The following is a 14,133-nucleotide window of genomic DNA, read 5'->3' as shown; positions in this document are numbered from 1 at the left end:
GAACGGAGCTGTTCAGGATATAAACAGCTGGAATGAACGTAGATGATGGGAAGGTGTCCTGCACTGTCGTAATTTGAGACCACAACCAAATATGTGCTGTGCGTGTAGGGGGAGAGTCAAGGACAACTGCAGTGCATCCAAGTGAAAGATGCTGGGACCATATCTTTGTAACAGCTGATCTGATTTCTGTATGTAAGTTTACTGGCCTAACATGTTGATCCCTACTTGCTGCAGGCTGGGTAGAGCCATGGTGAAGGAGAATTAGGTGAAGTTATAGGGAGGAGAGAAATTGTGAAAGCTGAGCTTCACAAGTATTCCTTGCAGGTAGGCACTGCCTTGAACTTGCGTGCTATCTCAAGAAATACCTTCTTATTTACTCTCACAGATAAAGATTTATTTCCCAAATTCTGGGATGCTTTGGCTTTTGAATCAAAGACAAGGAAGGACAACCAGAGAAAGTCTGTACTAATATAGATCAAAATACCGTGGAAAAAAAATATATGAGAACCCATTCTTAGTAGTCCTGTTTGTTGCCTTAAGCAAAAACATCACCCTCACTGCCACAGTTTGTGTCCTGAAGAGAATCCCATGCTCACATCTCTAATTTTGGGAACTAGTTTTGTCAGCTGATTGAATAATAAGACCCAAAATTGAGATTAACAGTTATCAAAAAGTAAGAAGTGCTCTGCTGTTACTTGTTCATTTTGTGCTTACTTGCTTAACTGAGATTTTCACCAGTTAAATTTTTTTCTGATTTCTGAGTATTGTTTATTAATGTAGTTATTTCATTGCTGACTGACAGCATATTTTTACACACTGCTGTCACTTCTAGCTTCATTTCAAAAGGAGAGGTGATTCTTCTTGCCAGAAGTAGGACTGTTGTGCTGTATGGTTTGTACTTCCTGAAATTCCTTCAGGGCTTCAGTTTGTATTTGATTTTTGGCAGGTTTGCAAGAATATATGATCCAGTCGATCCAGTCACGTTTTTAATTGAAAACACACGTATTTTGTATACATTTAAAAAGGATTGTTTGCATGTTAGGGAAAGCCCATGAAACTGTGTTTGAGAATTCTTACCTGCATCTGGGCATAGGAAAAATTTAGCAAATTATTTTGTGTGTATCCATTGTATATTTGTTTCTTTTTTATTAATGTATATCAGAGGTCCGAACACAAGTAAAGCGTGCTATGCAGGCTAATTAAATCAATGCCTCTGTGGAAGAACTTAGTTTCTGGAATTGCTCTTGTAAATCTGAGATGTAAACAAAAACCTAGTTATTTTTATATTGTTTCCCTTTGCCTCATGTACGTGATTCTGGAAGTTGGAGAGTTATATGTTTATGCCTCTTTTTATAGCAGAATATTTGCGTAGCTGAATTTTTATTGAAGCATAATTCCTGGTTTCCTTAAAGCTGAGCGAGGCTACCGTACAGTGGGAACGCACATTAATTTGAGTTGCTGTGAAAGGCTGTTCATTTTAAAGCTGTCAAGGCAGCAAATTGTTCTCAAGTGTTTCTTCATTAAGAGTTGTTTGCCACTTCTGTAGAAAGGTAAATTGGGAGCTTTTCCTAAAAGAAGGATGTGCAAAAAACCCCATTTAGGCCATGGGATCTTACTGTCCCTCCTTCTCCTGCTCCTGCCTGCCTGGGGATGAATTATTCTGTTTCGTTTCAGCTGTGTGTCGAGATGAGCCATCTCCAGAGGCTCCATTTATCTCATTGTGGCTTTACTCGGTTCTTTCGTGGGTGGTTTGTAGCTTCCTCGTAGACTACGAGCTCATCGTGCTAGTGCCTTTAAAATGTAGAATGTAAAGACAGTACCTGTCTTGAGAGTTTAGTGTCTAAATGGACTGTACAATTATGGATCTGGGCCTTGCTCCCATTAAATGTGAAATTCCAGCTCTTCAGAATAAACCTATTTTTTTGTGAATGCCAATATAATAATAAAATATACTCTTTGTGAGAAGAACAGTTTCTGTGGTGTGAATAGTCAGACCCACCTCTGTTAAAGTGCGAAACCTCCCTTTTATTTTTAACAGCAAATTATTTTGAAAGCGGAGCCCAGAAGCACAGGATTTTTAGAAGGAAACTAGTCTTTTAAGGCTTCCTGTTCATTTTGGTTGTGCTTATTGTTTCTTACCTCTCTGATTTTTTTTTTTTTTTAAACTGTTCTCCGCAAAAGCAATCATTGTAGACTTGGCCCTTTTTCTATTACTAATATAGTCTAGAGGGTTAGCACAGGTCTTTATAGTTACAGATTGTTTCTAATACATTTTTTCTTTATAAACTAAGGGCAGGACTGTACATGAAATCTCTGTTATTGTATTTGTGCTTTGTACTCATGTACTTGTTGACTGTTTTACAAGCCAGTAACGTAGTAGCCACAGGCTAGGAAGCTTGCCCAGAAATCTGGCATATTTAATTAGTGCTAGTAAACAAGCAGAGTTTCAAATTTAATTTTTCCTTCTTTAATTCCTATAAACCTCAAGCCATTTAAAACTTAATTTTGACACTAGTTTCGTTTATGCAGTTGGATAATACTGAAACAGTCCACAACCACAGACGGAATAGTCCCAATCTTTTCCAAGCAAGACGGGAACAGAAGTTGTTTTGTTTTAATAGTATTTGAGGTTGCCGTAAAACTGTAAATGATAATCTTCAGGTCATCCACTACCCATTTTCTTTTTCTTTCTGTTAGGCTAAGTGATTCAAGATGAGGAAATTCTCCTACCATGGGTTTAGCCTTGTAAAGGAAAAGGGTTGCATTTGTTCCATTCTGGTCTTTGTACAGAGAGCTGTTCTAAGAGCAAACTCTTGTTACTTGCCATGGCCAGTTTATCGCTTCTGGGCTGTGAGGTTTAACTCACTACCCCAGGTGGCACAACCGACAGAGGCTTCAGTTGCTGTCTTCTCTCTCGCTTTTCAATGCCAGCTTTTGATCAGTGGTGAAAATGGTTCTCTACTACTGCTTTCACTATTAGGGACCACTGAAGTCTAGATTAATGACATTTCTCCTATCTATTTCATTGCTGAAGCCACACTGCCTCCAGACAAGTAACGTGCTTATGTCTCCTTATCACAGCAATAAAATACTTGCTAATTTTGGCCAAAAACTGGACTTGGTAGCTGCAGCTAAAAAAAAATAAAATTAAAAAATTAGTATTTAAATTGTGAAAATACACAGATGAGCAGTGTTGTCTTTCCTAGCTGTCCAGACAGTTTTTCCATCAAGAGTGTGGTTTTTTTGTTGGTTCTTTGGGGTTTTTTTTTGTTTTAAATGAACAGTGACTGTCTCCTAATTATTATAAAGGCAGCTCCCACCTACAGTATGAAGTGAGTTAGCACATACTGGGCTGTGCGGAACCGCGCTCTTGTTTACATGAAGTTTCTCAGTCAGCAGTAACCATCCCAGGGAAAGAAGTTAACCTACTGCTCAAAGTACCATCTCACTGCATTGAAATTACCGGCATTTTCTTCTCTCCTCCATGATAATCTAATTGCTGTATTATCACTGTTCAAAAGGAGTGAAATTCCTGCGGCCCAACCTTAAGCTTTTATTCAGGTCCTGGAAGTGGGTGAAAGATGAGAAAGACTTTTGAAAATCCAGCTCTGTCCTCAGGTCAGTGTACGTTTTTGTTCAGTTGGGCTTAATGCCGTAGTGCTCCAACTTCAGCATCCTCCTGAAACCGTTTTAGGTGTAAGCTCAGTTTCTTATAGTAATATGATGCAGCAGCTTCTGTTATAGCCATTAACAAATCTGGAAATTTTAAATCATGAGTAATCTGGTCTAACCAGAAACTAATCCAGTGTGGTTGTAACCACTGTAATTACTTGTTTAAAAAAATGCAAATTTGGACTTTCGGTGGATGTTAAGCTCTTCTTGTGGTAACAGTAGATTTTTCTGTGTCTTGTCTTTTTTTCCCCCCCTCATACTTACATTCATTATCCCATGGTATTTCTGATGGTGTTTTGTAAAACACCAGCTATCTATTTAAATAATTACTCATTAAGTTCTTAAGGGTTGAAAAAGCAAGAGATGTCTACAAGTAGCCTCAGTCTGACTTAATTTCTGCTTTGGTTTTAAATAGTACTGTCATTCTGCAAAAAGAATGCTCCATTTTCTAGTGTTAAGGCCTTGTTTTAATGAAGTTCTTACTTGATACTGTCAAAATATCAGCTGATAAAATAAATATGTTTTTTAAGCTAGAAAAAAAAGCAAGTATCTGTATTTCTTGTGTGATGTTCCTATCACTTGGGGTATTTCTTCACTGCAGAACTGGGCTGTATTCTGATGATGATGTTGTCCTGAGCCCTGACAGCTCTCTGTGTCCCAAAAATCACATAGCTCAAGGTTGATGTTGCCCTAAATCCAGGCTGTACGTGTCTGAGGGTATATCTGAATACATGGTCTGAGTCATGACTTCAGTGCAGCCAAGTCGGGAAACCCCTCTGGTTTTCTCTCAGGAAGCAGGATTCATCAAGTCTGACTGCTGATACATTTTAGGGGAAAATACACTAAGGTATTTTTCTTTGTACCCATTCCGCATTGCTCAGATAAGGAGCAGCCTGTGTCTTGGCAGTCACAGACAGGCTCCCTCTGCAGTGGCAGCAGAGCCAAGTTCTGTGCCCACTTCAATGTATGCCTGAGATAAAGCTGTTTTCATTAATTGATTAAATATTTGACACTTAGAATTGTTGGGGTCTCGTCAGGTTGGAGTGTGGTCACTGTGTTATGAACTGCTAAAGTGTTCAGGTTTCAGTGGAGTTGAGATGCGAATAGGTACGACTGTAAAACCTTATCGTGGATTAAAAGTGAGACAGAAGCAGTAGGTTCCAGGGGGAAATCAAAAGGAAACACGGGTCAAAGCACCAGCTGAGAGGAAGCGATAGACCCTCGAGGAGCAGGAACTAAGTATAATTCACTTATAGTAGATGAAGGAAATTAGTATTGCCAGATTTACTGCAGAGGACACCCTACATGGGCTAGATTTGGGGTAGGTTTTGGTAATTTAAACTGTAACGCTTGAACTTTTCCCATAGAGTAATAGAATCAGCTGGGTCGGAAGGGACCTTTAAGATCATCAGGTCCAACATCAACCTAACACTGCCAAAACCATCACTAAATCATGTCACTAAGCACCACATCTGTATGTCTTCTAAGTACTTCAAGGGCCGGTGATTCCACCACTTCCCTGGGCAGTCTGTTCCAATGTTTGATAACCCTTCCAGTGAAGAAATTTTTCCTAATACCCAACCTAAACCTCCCCTGGCACAACTTGAGGCCATTTCCTTTTGTCCTGTCGCTTGTTACTTGGGAGAAGAGGCTGACCCTCACCTTGCTGCAACCTCCTTTCAGGTAGTCGTAGAGATCCTTCTTTGGATTCAAAGCTCATCTCGTCTTGCTTTCTGGACTGTAAGTGTTTGGGGGGGGAACCAGATGCTACTTTGTCTAACACACAACATGTATTGCTCTTTTCTTTCTTTTCTTCTTTTTCCTTCTAACCCGAATGACCTGCTATCAGACTCTCGTCAGTTTGTACTCCAATCGCATGAAATTTAACAGTTTTGAATGTAAGTGTCTTCTAAAGAAAGACACACGCACATCTTCCATCATAAGAGCCCATTCGCTTGTCAAGCGAAGATCCTAGCAAAGGAAAGTGAGTGATCAGGTATGGCCTATGCACAGTGACTGGTTTAAAGAGGGATTTTTGATTTTAATAAACTGATGGTGCAGAAGGAGGTGGTTTTCGTGAGGTACCTGGAAGGCTACTCCCAATGGGAAATCCAAAGGTATGTGTGATGGCTTCAGTTTGTCCTGCTTCTGGGGCCTGTAAAATAAAAGGAAGTGCTTAAAATGCTTATTTCCACTTTGTTTTTTCCATTTCTGCTTTTACTTGGAATTTAAGGTCAGGAGGGGGGGAATTTCTTTTTGCCCGTGTGCTTCAGTAGTCTGAAGGTATGTGATTGCCTTAAATCCCAAATTTTGCAGACCATAGATTTTAAGTTCTAGCCACTAGAACTCTAGTTCACCCACCTCACCCGAGAGGCACAGAAGGTCTTTGGAGCTTTATCAAGCAGGGCTGCGATCGGCCCGTCACGCTGCCCAGTACCGCTTTGTTTGCCTTTGAGTCGAGGCCGGTGACATAAAGAAATTGTGGCAGCCTTGCTGTGTTTAAGCTATATATTGCTAGTGACCTACAGCTTTGACCCAGTATTAAGTTACACTGTTTCCCATGCATTTACTGTAATTATTTGATTTAAGAAAATATATCATATGTCTGCTGCTTAGCCCTTTGGGAACTGGCGTAGGAGGGATCAGCAGGAGCTGCTGTTCTTCAGTAGCCTCTGTACAATCCTCCAACTTCAGTTGTTTGCTTAAAACTTGTTCCTCTCATGTGTTGTCATCCTTTCAGCCCTGGTGATTTTACAGAACAATTATTTACTAAGGTGAATTTCCATGAAGCAGGAAGGAAAATGAGCTGAAAATTGGAAATGATTAGTGTTGCCAGGTGCAGACCTTTAGTTCTTTCTTCTTCTTTAGTAAAGAAAGCATTTCCCAAAGCTTGATTAAATCTCTTAAATCACAGTTTAGCCCAGCATAAGAAAAATAAGCTCAAATACCAGATCTGAACCAAGTGACTAAGCCATGTCCCGTTGTGTTGGAATTGAATTGGTTATAGCACACAATAATCTACTTTATTGTCATCCTGGCCTTAACTGTAGCATAAGATGATTACATCGAATGTGTATAATAATAAGGCTTACACTTTGTATATACTGCTTTAAATATTTTGGCACACCATAGAAAGAACCTTTACGTGCAAGGCTTGATTAATCCTTTTCCTCTGTGTATAGAATAAGTAGCTGCCAGAGCTCAAGGGTAAAACCTATTAATAATGTCTCTGGCGGTTCCCGCCCTCCTTCCCAGTGTATTCTCTTCTGTTCACACCAGACTCTGGCCTTATTATCATTTTGGTCTCTCTTTTGCTTTCCCAGTTTCTACATAGCACTTGAGGTATTCTAGAAGACTTGAGTCTAGTATAAAAGTGTCTAGTATAAAATATTTGCATTTTCTCTGTATTTTCAGTGGAGGACAGGGAAAGGGAGAAAAGGGCAGAGAGGTTGTGGGTAGCCTGTGGCCTGCATTATTTCCTACAGCTGCTAGCACTCACTATGGCAGAGAAGACCCTTAAAACCAAGGTTGGGGAAGTGCTTTCCTCAGCAGCTGTGTCTGGTGTGCTCCCGGGGGGGTGCACGTGCATCCAGCAACGTGGCTGCGCATCCCCCAGGGAGTGCTCCTTGGACTTGGGGTGGGTGAGGAATTACTGTTGTTCTCATTTTCGTATGGGGAAGCAGAAGGAGGGTGAAGAAAAACATTTTATATAATGTCATGGGATGAGTTGGCTGTGCAGCCATCAGCACCCTCGCTGCTCACCATCGCAGTCAAGAGAGATGTTAATGTTAAAGCATGGTGTTGGTGCCAAGATAATGACTGTTTTCATGGGGGGTCACACTGGCTTATTGTAAACCAATACTGACCTTGAACAAATATTAATCCCGAGTTCTGACTGCAAACCTGTACTCTTTCTACTAGAGCAAATTATTTAATCTTTGGCTTTCAGTGAAAGTTGGTTCCTTTACCAAAAAGTTTTCAGCATGTTTTTCTCAGAAGTAGGTTCATAGTTTGTATTATAGTCTCATGGGTATATTAATAATGTAACACAACAAAGAAAAATGGCATGCGGTGAAGCTTTTAAATGAAAAATATTTATTAGTCAGAAGGCTTTCAAGCAACTTAGGTCATTAGATCAATAAAACATTTTCATTTGAAAACTACTTCCCACTCCTGGTGTGGTGTCTCTTTAGAAGCAGCGGCTGCGGGGATGGATCCGTGGGGAGGTAGCAGAGCTGCCTCCGGGCAGCTGATGTTAAGCTGAATGTGGCGTGTCCTCCCTTGCCAGGTCCTCAAGGGACCAAAGTGCATCTTACTCTCCAGTCTTTGTAAATAGGGTTGTTGCAAAACTGGAGAAGGGGGGACAGTGAGGGGGTGCCTCTGAGCTGAGGAACGGAGGCCGGGGTCACTCGGCGCACAGGGACACCGTCTTGAAATCCTGGGTGATTGCTTTTCTGTGACTTTTCCTCTCTACATCGGCTCTCTCTAATCACCGAGGTATTCCTCGTAACCGGAACTGAAGCGGTTTTTCCACCCAAGAGGCAGCATCCTCTAATTACCCCCTGCTCCCCCTCCTCCTCCGAAGCCCGTGGAAGAGGGGCGCAGGGCAGGGTGGTGCGGGGGGGTCCGTCCTGCGCCACCACAGCTGCTGCGGTTCAGCCCGGAGGTGGCAGCATTTCGCTGGTGGGCAAAGGAGGCCTGGGATACAGTGGGGACATTCATTTGGTTAAGTGCTTTGGGATCTTTTTGGCCAAAAGCACTGTGTAAAAAAAATTAAGGTCATAAGGTGTCTGGGATTTTTGAAGAGCCAACGTAACAGTGGTCTTTTATTATTAGTGAGTTTACAGCCAAGAGCTGTCCCGTAAATGAGCAATGCGATTTAGGGATTATTTTTTTTTTTTGCCTTTAAAAGTAGGAATGCTTGAGACATTAAAGGTGGTCTGGCAGCTTGTGGTGCGAGACTTCTCTTGGTGTTGATCTGTACACTGGCTTTGTATCAACATGAGAGCAGCATGTCCATGCAGACAGTCCGGGGTCAGCAGTGTGTGTTTGAACTGGATGGCGCGCTTCTTCCCGCAAGAATACTGTACGTAGTGTGGGGGACAGGAAGAACGTGGCAGACTGTTTGGCTACGTGGACTGTGTGAGCTACATGCAATTAATTAAAAAAGAAATGAGTGTGTAATGCATAGTTTGCGATTAGCGTGCTGTTATTTATTTCCTTATCTTGCAGGGATGGGAAGGAAGGTGAAATTATACCCCATAAGCCCATGGTGGATGTGATTCAGATATTGGTTCAGGAGCTAGGTTAATAGCAGGTATGATTGGATTTTTATTGTGTCATTGCTTGGATTAGAGTTAGAGTATGGACAGCCTCAGGTCCTTGAGCTTACTTAAAGACGCTCATATTTTCCGTCAACAGCTGTATGAAGTTAAAGGCAAAGAGGCCATGGGATTTCTCTTTCTCAGCCAGTTTATTTGTGAGGTGGTGAGGTTAATGTGGCAATATCCCATGCTTAGTAGAGAGGCTTTTTGGCTTTAAGCATTGTGTGTGCTCCCTCCAGATTTATGATTTTGACCCCAGCCTGGCATTATCACACTGTCAGTGGGAGTGCAGGGCTGGTTTGAACCTCCAGCTCTTGGTGGTAATCTCTCTTAATTAGTTTACAGTTGAAACAATTGTCCATCTTTTTGCCTTTAAACAAGGGAAGTTTGCTCTATCAGTGGTTGATTTCCCTGAGGGAGGAAATCCTGAGAGAGGTTATCAGGGAGAGAAAAGCTCCGGGCTCCACTTTCAAAGCAAAGCCATGTACGAAGCATGCATCAATCCTGTTAGTACTGCTTATTATTTCACAATGGCGTGTCAGGAATTACGGGCACAGACCTTTCTAAGGACTCTTGCAGACCTTTATGCACTCTCATCCCGAGTCAGGATTTTGTGGAATTATGTGCTAATAAAAGCTAATTTTACACATTAAATTGCATTCTTTGAAATTGCTCTTTTAATTGCTGATCTTTCCCTGACTTCTCCACAGATCTCTCCGAGCCTTCTCATTGTCGACTTTCTGCCAGGGAGCCCTCCGTGCCTCATCATTAGGGCTAAAATCTGCCATCACTTAACATAACACACAGAGCTTACAACGGGGAGCAGCCCCCTCCCTTGCACAGGAGCACAGACAATAATAGACACTATAGTGGCAGCACCAATGGGAGTTTTACCATGTATTTTAATGACTTGTGCTTGATTACATTTGCTAGATTGAACCGAAGTTCATTTAGTAATTGGTATGATTCTTAGAGGGTTCACATTTGACATTCCTCGCTCATTAAAGAGCTCCAACAATGGCTGTTACAACTTTCATCTCACCGGTGACCCTCTCAGATATATATCCAGTCTTTTTCTTTTGATAAACCACCCAACCCGGCATTCATTAACACTTAACCATCTGCAGCCGGCCCCTCCTAGTACCTTCTCCCTTGCTTTGATGATCTAATTAAAAGCATTCTGTACTATCTCCCTCAGAGCGATAAGTCTAGGTGCGTCGGCTCTCGGCACATGCATTGTTTGTTATTCGATTCTCCCTGTATCAGCTGTTCCTTGCGACGGGCTCATTTTTCATATGTTGTAAAGATTAGCTGATGGAGTGGGAGATCAGAGGCACGAGAAGGGACTGTGGCTTTCGATATTAGTAACCAGATGCTCATTTGAAATGGTGATGGAGTTTGCTGTTATCTGTTAGATTATTTGGCTCCTTTGCTTTTACCTGAAGATAAACTGGTCTAAGCACTAGTCCATGAAAATTAGCATCATCTTTAGTGGCTTGTTATGATAGAGTGCTCTTATCAGTCTGGTTTAGTGTGGCTATTCTCTCCCTGAGTCTGGTTTACAGAAATCACAGCTTTGTTTATGCATGTGCCCAAACTTGCCTGTTTGACCTTTGAAGCTGTGATTATAATATTAATCTATGGGACTATTCTGTTGCAAATCACTTAGGTGGTCTGTATTTCAGAGGATTTTCATTGTGGGACCTCCCTCTTGTCCAGCATGATGTTTTGTTATTGTTAGTATATTCTACATTGAAAGCTAACTCAGAGTGGCGTTTCAGTACATCTTGTTGTCTGGCTGGTTTTTGTGGGGTTTTTGTGTGTGTGTGTGATGGAGCTGCAGCCTAGGATAGCACTGTGCTACTGTCTGTCCACTTGGGCTGATTTTGTATAACTTTGTTATAAAGTTGCTTAGTTACAGAAAAACTTGGTACAATACTTGTCTGCAGATACAAACTTCAGCCCACAAATCCTCAGTGTCCTGCGGTGTAGCTAAATAGTGTTATTCCAGTTTGCAGGTGGGGAGATTGGATGTGGGAAGCCCCACAGACACTGGCAACAGAACCAGCATTTATTGAGGAGTTCCTGTTTTACACTCTTCTGCTTGATGTTTCACCCTTGCAGTCTTCCCCTGCCTTGTGTTTAAGGGGGGGTGGGGGTAGGGGTGTTGTGATAGATCTTGAATTAGGGAGAGAAGAACATGGCATTCTGGCACTAAAGAAACTCTGTCCTGTTTGTCGTCTGCAAGTTAAGAATTGGGGTTTTTCCTCCTATTTTTCCATCTCCTTCCTATGTTGCATCCACTTCTGGTTTTTTTTATGTGTTTCTTGCCTTGTTCCATTGTTTTGTTTGTTTTCTCAGCTTTCCTCCCTGTCTATTTTTTCCATTTGTCTCTTTCACCCATTTGAATAAACTATTATGTTCATGATATAAATACAAGGGAGTCCTTTTTCTCAGAGAAGATATGAAAATTCTCCCTCTCATAAATACACAAAATGTGGAAACCATCCTCAGGATGCAGAGCGGGAGGGAGTCTGCTGACTTCCAAACGCAAGACCTCATTAAAATTAGTGGATTCCCTATCCTCTTTGCATAAGGAACTTTGCTATTTGGGCTGACTTCCACAGCAACATCTGGGCCACTGATAACATCAGTACTGGAGCATTGCTAGGTGAGCTCATGTTTTGTTAATGAAGTAATCTACTAAAAGTGCATATATCATTTTTTAGTACCACATACTTTACTGCAAAGTGTTGTACTACTATTATAGGAGCTTTCCTTTGCAAGCGGGACTTAAAGAATTTCGTTGTAGTTAATAATATGCTTAGCTTGAATTGAATGGCGTGCTTGAGAAAGACCACCAAAATTATAAATTTTTAAGACTTAAATACTTTGGTAGTTCAATGCATTAATTGAGAAATGCATTAAAAGGTGGCTTACTAGAACACCTGATATTCTTGGTAGTTTTGATGTTACTAAATATTTGGTGTGCTAGTATTGCTTTACTACATATATATATATATATATATGCGCCCAAGTTGTGAGCAATCCCTCTGCTGAGCTAACTACATAATGAAAGCGATCATGATCACAAACACCTGTTTAGCATGTTCTGGAATAAGTGAACAAAGTTTATATGGAATATACTGATAAAATATGTTCATTTAAACTTCATTATGAAATCCAGTCATCAAAAGAGGAAAATGAAAGCAGAGACAATTTCAGGTGTGGATTGAAATTTCTCTTCTTAATAGCCTCTGGACTGTGACTGCAGTTACAGATCTCTTGAACAGCCCAGTGTAGCCCCTTACTGGTGTTGTGTTTTGTCTTTTTTGATTTGCAAGATAAGTATTCTTATGGCTTTTCTGTCCTGAGAATTAGTGGCGAGTGTTCAGACAGCCAGAACACTCTTAAATGAGGCTACAGGTGTGTGGGAGGGAAAGTAATATTGGCATAAAGTATCTAGTTGCTTTGAGACAGGTTCCAGAAAGGGTTTCCACTAAGAGCAGAGAATGCATAAAGAGAAGTAATAGAAGTACTCAATGAGCCTTTCTGATTTAAAACTTTGTTCTTAAAATATTGAAGCTAATTTCTGAGTTTCTGAACTTGCCACTGGTCTGAAAGCGAAGACTTCCCTGTTTGCTATTGTTTGGCTTATGGTGAGAGGTATTTTTACTGATCTTTTCCATCTTACTGGGCTGGATAGGCAAACGCTTTGTAATTGAGCTGTGGGAGTCATTTGTAACGTGTGATGTAGGAAAGGTGAGCAGACCCCATCTCCTTCCCCTGTTCCCCTCCAGGAAGTGTTGGAAAAAATACAGTAGTGTTGTTGTGTTTGTGAGGAGAACATGCACAGTCTTGCATATTAAGGGAGGCACTTAGCCAGAAGCTTTGAATTATTGTACCCTGACATTACCCACTGTAACTTTTAGCACTCTGGGCCCATTATTTTGGCTTCCTGCCCAGTAATGTGCAATTTCCACTTACATAAGAAGATGTAGCAGGAGTAATGACTCCTTGGAGGAGGTGTTTTCTTTAGCAGCAGATCAGCCCAGGGCCAGCAGGTGTAAGTTTATAGACATAGTCCAATAATGGCAGCCTGCACTGATCTCCTCTGTTCATCCAGCAGTAGATGGAAAGGAACTGATCTGCCATTGCACGCTTTTACTATCCACTAACTTAATTGCAAAGTCAAGCTCTTGTAAATGGCCATAAAAAGATCCATGATTTTCCTTTTTTTTTTTCTTTTTCCTTTTTCCAGACACCCCAGAATGCATATCAGAACAGGGTTGATGGATGCCCATCTCTACTGTCTGAAGAAATATGTGGTAGACTTCCTTGTAGAAAACAGGTAAGAAACCAAGCAATACACAAAGTAGTAGCAGGTGTTTGCATCGATGCATGGTTCATACCAGGAATATTTGTTTCATTAAATTGGCTAGCATAAAATAGAAATGTAAAAAAACCCCATTCTCAAAATGCTTTAACTGCACTAAAAGGAATGCCAAGCATTATGTCCGAGTTTCTTATTCAGACCTTTTAAAAAGAAATAAAAATCTAATAACAGCGTAAGTGAAAGCTAAAATTTTTGCCTCTTTTTTGAATCCCTTGTTTTCCTCATGTATCTGTGCTGTTTGGTTGCGCATCTCACCAGGGCTTCCCCATTGTTAGGGCTGTAAATACATTTCTGACCTTTGATTTCCCTCCACCACAGTCTGGTTTGGCCTTCGCAATCACCTTTTCTCTCCCCCTTCACATACACCACCACTGCAGGTGGGCTATCTCTGTAGCATGCTATGTTTTTAGCTTGTGATGTTCCTCTGTCAAAACTCAGAGACCACCCACTGAGAGTAAGAAAAACATCCATTTATGGAAGTGGAGAAGGATCTTAGCTATAATATTTCATGAAACAGACCAAAAAAACCCCTGTTTATCTTTAAAAAACAAACAAATGAACAACCCCCCTCACAGTAAGTAGTTCAGTTTTGGAATGATGTCCTGTTCCTAGGCTTTTTGTAGCACTCTCATGCCCATTAAATATATTGAATGGTCACTGACTTCTCAAGAGTTTTTATCTCCTTTTAAGTAAGATGAAAGATAAAGGAGCTGACCAAGTGTCATGTTCATAGTGCTTTCT

The 14,133-nt window shown here is 41.0% G+C and overlaps 1 protein-coding gene across 2 annotated transcripts in view; it reads left to right on the top strand.

The window, feature by feature from the left end:
* Positions 1 to 14,133, top strand: part of EIF2B3 (eukaryotic translation initiation factor 2B subunit gamma) — a 102,882-nt gene that overhangs the window by 38,892 nt on the left and 49,857 nt on the right. For both annotated transcript variants that reach the window (XM_074151886.1, XM_074151887.1), the window contains exon 6: positions 13,258 to 13,347. In XM_074151886.1, the coding sequence (XP_074007987.1) occupies positions 13,258 to 13,347 (90 nt within the window). The remainder of the gene's footprint in view (positions 1 to 13,257; positions 13,348 to 14,133) is intronic.

Source organism: Numenius arquata, chromosome 8 (genome assembly GCF_964106895.1).
Source record: "Numenius arquata chromosome 8, bNumArq3.hap1.1, whole genome shotgun sequence".
Lineage (NCBI taxonomy): Eukaryota > Metazoa > Chordata > Aves > Charadriiformes > Scolopacidae > Numenius > Numenius arquata.
The sequence above is the reverse complement of the archived record's forward strand: the minus strand, read 5'-3'. Positions and strand labels throughout refer to the sequence as shown.